The 6,166-nt window shown below is 46.7% G+C and overlaps 2 protein-coding genes across 2 annotated transcripts; one reads left to right on the plus strand and one right to left on the minus strand.

Annotated features, from left to right (window-relative positions):
• Window positions 1-690: 690 nt before the first annotated feature.
• LOC114032893 (ephrin type-B receptor 4-like) lies at window positions 691-2,741 on the minus strand. Its single transcript, XM_027848364.1, has 5 exons — window positions 2,576-2,741; window positions 2,082-2,184; window positions 1,824-1,888; window positions 1,390-1,503; window positions 691-1,169 (listed from the first exon to the last, which is right to left on the minus strand). The coding sequence occupies exons 1-5, from the start codon at window positions 2,739-2,741 to the stop codon at window positions 895-897; spliced, it is 723 nt and encodes a 240-aa protein (XP_027704165.1). The 3' UTR covers window positions 691-894.
• A 40-nt stretch (window positions 2,742-2,781) lies between these two features.
• Window positions 2,782-5,484, plus strand: LOC114032892 (ephrin type-B receptor 4-like). The gene is made up of 6 exons (XM_027848363.1): window positions 2,782-2,789; window positions 3,317-3,591; window positions 3,983-4,085; window positions 4,279-4,343; window positions 4,664-4,777; window positions 4,998-5,484. The coding sequence occupies exons 1-6, from the start codon at window positions 2,782-2,784 to the stop codon at window positions 5,270-5,272; spliced, it is 840 nt and encodes a 279-aa protein (XP_027704164.1). The 3' UTR covers window positions 5,273-5,484.
• Window positions 5,485-6,166: the final 682 nt, after the last annotated feature.

The following is a 6,166-nucleotide window of genomic DNA, read 5'->3' on the forward strand; positions in this document are numbered from 1 at the left end:
TAAGACTTTTGGGGCACCCTGTATACTACTGACCCACCAAGTTTTTTCCTTTGTGTTGATGGATTTGCATGGATCCAACCATACTGTAGCTCAGGCTATTTTGCAACCAGTATTAAGGTTGGTCTGGGTCTTGGTACTACCTGAGCATTTCCAAGATAGTTAGCAGGGAGTAGGACACAGTTTGTGACCAGAAAATAAAATAGAACAAACAAGGGACTCAAATTCTGACCTTGACCTCAGTAATAGGAGTCTTGAGCTTCTAAACTAACCAGTTACTTAACAACACATCTTCTGCCATTCAGCCAGGAGGCAAGAACAGGGTCACAACAGTCCCCTGTAGCTGGAGGTGGGAGAGGGCAAGAATACATGAAATCTCTTTCAAATGTGATATCTTCAAAGCACTTAGCACAGTGCCTGGCACATGGTAGGAGCTTAATAAATTCTTATTCCATCTTTTTCATCCCTGAAGTACAAAGGTACTTCTAGCTGTCTCTGGAGAGAAACTGAACTGAAAACAGTTCTGAACTTTGCTAAAAGAATAATGAAAGGGGCAGGAAACTATAGCAGGGCGGGGGGTGGGGTGGAGGGGGAGGAGGTAGGTTAGACCTGGCTCTACTACTTACTAACTATGTGACTTTAGGCAAGTATTCCCTTCTCTAGGCCTCAGTTTCTTCATCTGTAAAATGAGCGAGTTGAACTAGAGGAGCTCTGAGGTCCTTTACAGCTACAGATTCAGGCTCTCATGATCTCAGGGGAATGAGATAGGTGTAGGGAGCCAAAAATGGAAGACAGGAAGCCAGGCATCTTACCTTTGGTGTCTCATAAAAAAAAGAGATATCCTATTCTGGTTCAGGAGAAAAGCCATGGGGATTAGGAGGGTATAACTCTGGGAGGCTACGAGGGCAAGGAAGCAGGACTTACCCGAAGGAAGGAATCCAGTGCCCCATTCTCCATAAATTCGGTTAGGATCATGACGGGCACACTATTGGTGACTACGCCCTCTAGTCGGATGATATTGGGATGTTCAAACTGGCCCATGATGGAGGCCTCACTCAAGAACTCCCTTCTCTGCCTCTCTGTATAGCCACCTTTCAGGGTCTTGATGGCTACGTAGCTTTCCTTCTTTCCTGGGGTTTTCAGTCGTCCCCGACACACCTCTCCAAATTCTCCTGAAGAAAAGGAAGCCAGGTGTCTCACTTTTCTTACCACTGAGGGCCTCGCCTTCCTACACATAACCGTTCACTTTCTCTAGCTCCAGTTCTCGACTTCAATCTCAGAGGCCCAAGCGTCCAGCCTTAAAGCCCCACAACATGGCCATCTCTCCCCTACATTTCCACTCCACGAACAAGTACCCAAGGACCCTGCACCCCAAACTTTTGTCTCTCTTACCTGCTCCAATCACTTCCTCAATCTTGACATAGGATACATCGATCTCCTTTGCAAATTCTCTCACAGCCTCATTGGGGTCTTCATAAGTAAAGGGGTCAATATAGACTTTTGTGCCTGGGAAGCAGGGTGGGGAGCCATCAGTAAGGGACACGATACATTTACTCAACTGTTTCCCTCAAGTACTCTGGTAACAGTGTAACAGAATTATAGGCTTTAGAGCTAGAAGAAACAAGCTAGTTCAACCCCTATTGAAACTGAGGCCCAGAAAATATAACTGTTTGAATCCAACTCTGAATCTTTTCCACTAGTACATAATGCCTCCAGGACTCCAGATATCTTCTCTACAATCTTACTACCCCTCTCCTCCCAAAATCCCAGTATCCTTCCCAAGCCAGGGCCCAGAACTCAGGTATCTAGTTATACCATGCACACACCATGCCCGATGAGATATTGTCCATGCTTGTCCGAATATTCAGCATCTCTCCCACTGCTCTGTTTCCTGCAGTCAATGGGGAAAGAAAAGGGATCAATACTCAGGCTTATCTCAGTTTCCCATGGATAGAGAAAGGGGGAACTCCATATAAAATCCATGTTCTCTTTCCCACTCACTAGAAATGCCATCTGACTTGCCCTGGATCCAGGGGTCAAGTGATTGTTTCAGGGCACAGGGGATGGGAGCTGCTGGTTCTCACCTGAGGCAGAGGACTGCGATGACAACGACCACTAGAATCAGAATAACCCCGACAGCTGCTGTGCCCGAGATCAGTGCCAGCTGGTCCCTCCAGTTCTCATTCTCTATTTTCAGAGGGAACAAGTTTGGAGAGTCAGAATGGGCAGCACCCTTGGGAGAGTGGTATGAAGGAATATTTGGTTTATTGACCTTTCTCTTCCTCCTTTCCCCTCCCCAGCACTGAACAAGAGAAGGATGGTGGTTATGGGTTTGGCCATCAGTGCTCCTCCCCTCCAGCATTCTTCACACAGTATAACTGTATGACGGAAACAGAGACTGAGAAGGACAGAAATAGAGCAAGAAAGCTGAGATGGAAAATGAAGATGGAGATAGATTCAAAGGAAAGGTGGGTGTCAGAGAGAAGTGATCAGGGAGAAACCCACCATAGAGAAAATAATCAAGAGCCCAGAACACCCTCTTCCTACCCTGTTCCTGACCCCACTGTAAATCTCTCACCATCCAGTTTGGTTTGGCTGTCATGCTCACGGCCAAAGGGCCCATAGCCAGCCTCAGAGCGCGCCCGAACTTGAACAAGGTAACTGGTCCCCCTCTTCAACCCTTGTAGCTCTGCTTGGTTTTCTGATGTTTTTAGGAAGCGTACCCCACTTGGTCCATTCCCCATCCATCCAGTGGGGCTGTGCTGGATTATGAGGTCAAGTACCATGAGAAGGTGAGAATTACTCAGATACTGAAGTCCTTGAGGTGGGGCAGAGGACCCCAGGGTTGAATTCCTGTGTTTTAAAGACAGAGTCAGTCATTACTGGCTGAGTATCCTTTGTGTAGTAAGGAAAGGGTGTAGGACGTAGAAAGCATGAACTCCCCACCCTTCTTGAGACAAATAAGATACAAATTGTCAAAACAAGTTGTTCAATTCAGGATAAACAGTAAAAAATGCTTTAGGGGATGCCATCAATGGAGGGAGAGAAAGAGTGGCTGTGTGTTAGGACTTCAGGTTCTCTGTTTAACCTCTTGCTTCAGCTTCCAACCCTCTCCCTGCTAACTCTTCTCCCCTCCATTGATGGCATCCCCTAAAGCATTTTTTACTGTTTATCCTGAATTGAACAACTTGTTTTGACAATTTGTATCTTATTTGTCTCAAGAAGGGTGGGGAGTTCATGCTTTCTACGTCCTACACCCTTTCCTTACTACACAAAGGATACTCAGCCAGTAATGACTGACTCTGTCTTTAAAACACAGGAATTCAACCCTGGGGTCCTCTGCCCCACCTCAAGGACTTCAGTATCTGAGTAATTCTCACCTTCTCATGGTACTTGACCTCATAATCCAGCACAGCCCCACTGGATGGATGGGGAATGGACCAAGTGGGGTACGCTTCCTAAAAACATCAGAAAACCAAGCAGAGCTACAAGGGTTGAAGAGGGGGACCAGTTACCTTGTTCAAGTTCGGGCGCGCTCTGAGGCTGGCTATGGGCCCTTTGGCCGTGAGCATGACAGCCAAACCAAACTGGATGGTGAGAGATTTACAGTGGGGTCAGGAACAGGGTAGGAAGAGGGTGTTCTGGGCTCTTGATTATTTTCTCTATGGTGGGTTTCTCCCTGATCACTTCTCTCTGACACCCACCTTTCCTTTGAATCTATCTCCATCTTCATTTTCCATCTCAGCTTTCTTGCTCTATTTCTGTCCTTCTCAGTCTCTGTTTCCGTCATACAGTTATACTGTGTGAAGAATGCTGGAGGGGAGGAGCACTGATGGCCAAACCCATAACCACCATCCTTCTCTTGTTCAGTGCTGGGGAGGGGAAAGGAGGAAGAGAAAGGTCAATAAACCAAATATTCCTTCATACCACTCTCCCAAGGGTGCTGCCCATTCTGACTCTCCAAACTTGTTCCCTCTGAAAATAGAGAATGAGAACTGGAGGGACCAGCTGGCACTGATCTCGGGCACAGCAGCTGTCGGGGTTATTCTGATTCTAGTGGTCGTTGTCATCGCAGTCCTCTGCCTCAGGTGAGAACCAGCAGCTCCCATCCCCTGTGCCCTGAAACAATCACTTGACCCCTGGATCCAGGGCAAGTCAGATGGCATTTCTAGTGAGTGGGAAAGAGAACATGGATTTTATATGGAGTTCCCCCTTTCTCTATCCATGGGAAACTGAGATAAGCCTGAGTATTGATCCCTTTTCTTTCCCCATTGACTGCAGGAAACAGAGCAGTGGGAGAGATGCTGAATATTCGGACAAGCATGGACAATATCTCATCGGGCATGGTGTGTGCATGGTATAACTAGATACCTGAGTTCTGGGCCCTGGCTTGGGAAGGATACTGGGATTTTGGGAGGAGAGGGGTAGTAAGATTGTAGAGAAGATATCTGGAGTCCTGGAGGCATTATGTACTAGTGGAAAAGATTCAGAGTTGGATTCAAACAGTTATATTTTCTGGGCCTCAGTTTCAATAGGGGTTGAACTAGCTTGTTTCTTCTAGCTCTAAAGCCTATAATTCTGTTACACTGTTACCAGAGTACTTGAGGGAAACAGTTGAGTAAATGTATCGTGTCCCTTACTGATGGCTCCCCACCCTGCTTCCCAGGCACAAAAGTCTATATTGACCCCTTTACTTATGAAGACCCCAATGAGGCTGTGAGAGAATTTGCAAAGGAGATCGATGTATCCTATGTCAAGATTGAGGAAGTGATTGGAGCAGGTAAGAGAGACAAAAGTTTGGGGTGCAGGGTCCTTGGGTACTTGTTCGTGGAGTGGAAATGTAGGGGAGAGATGGCCATGTTGTGGGGCTTTAAGGCTGGACGCTTGGGCCTCTGAGATTGAAGTCGAGAACTGGAGCTAGAGAAAGTGAACGGTTATGTGTAGGAAGGCGAGGCCCTCAGTGGTAAGAAAAGTGAGACACCTGGCTTCCTTTTCTTCAGGAGAATTTGGAGAGGTGTGTCGGGGACGACTGAAAACCCCAGGAAAGAAGGAAAGCTACGTAGCCATCAAGACCCTGAAAGGTGGCTATACAGAGAGGCAGAGAAGGGAGTTCTTGAGTGAGGCCTCCATCATGGGCCAGTTTGAACATCCCAATATCATCCGACTAGAGGGCGTAGTCACCAATAGTGTGCCCGTCATGATCCTAACCGAATTTATGGAGAATGGGGCACTGGATTCCTTCCTTCGGGTAAGTCCTGCTTCCTTGCCCTCGTAGCCTCCCAGAGTTATACCCTCCTAATCCCCATGGCTTTTCTCCTGAACCAGAATAGGATATCTCTTTTTTTTATGAGACACCAAAGGTAAGATGCCTGGCTTCCTGTCTTCCATTTTTGGCTCCCTACACCTATCTCATTCCCCTGAGATCATGAGAGCCTGAATCTGTAGCTGTAAAGGACCTCAGAGCTCCTCTAGTTCAACTCGCTCATTTTACAGATGAAGAAACTGAGGCCTAGAGAAGGGAATACTTGCCTAAAGTCACATAGTTAGTAAGTAGTAGAGCCAGGTCTAACCTACCTCCTCCCCCTCCACCCCACCCCCCGCCCTGCTATAGTTTCCTGCCCCTTTCATTATTCTTTTAGCAAAGTTCAGAACTGTTTTCAGTTCAGTTTCTCTCCAGAGACAGCTAGAAGTACCTTTGTACTTCAGGGATGAAAAAGATGGAATAAGAATTTATTAAGCTCCTACCATGTGCCAGGCACTGTGCTAAGTGCTTTGAAGATATCACATTTGAAAGAGATTTCATGTATTCTTGCCCTCTCCCACCTCCAGCTACAGGGGACTGTTGTGACCCTGTTCTTGCCTCCTGGCTGAATGGCAGAAGATGTGTTGTTAAGTAACTGGTTAGTTTAGAAGCTCAAGACTCCTATTACTGAGGTCAAGGTCAGAATTTGAGTCCCTTGTTTGTTCTATTTTATTTTCTGGTCACAAACTGTGTCCTACTCCCTGCTAACTATCTTGGAAATGCTCAGGTAGTACCAAGACCCAGACCAACCTTAATACTGGTTGCAAAATAGCCTGAGCTACAGTATGGTTGGATCCATGCAAATCCATCAACACAAAGGAAAAAACTTGGTGGGTCAGTAGTATACAGGGTGCCCCAAAAGTCTTA

Source organism: Vombatus ursinus, unplaced genomic scaffold (genome assembly GCF_900497805.2).
Source record: "Vombatus ursinus unplaced genomic scaffold, bare-nosed wombat genome assembly UNPS02005855.1, whole genome shotgun sequence".
In the NCBI taxonomy this organism is placed as follows: domain Eukaryota; kingdom Metazoa; phylum Chordata; class Mammalia; order Diprotodontia; family Vombatidae; genus Vombatus; species Vombatus ursinus.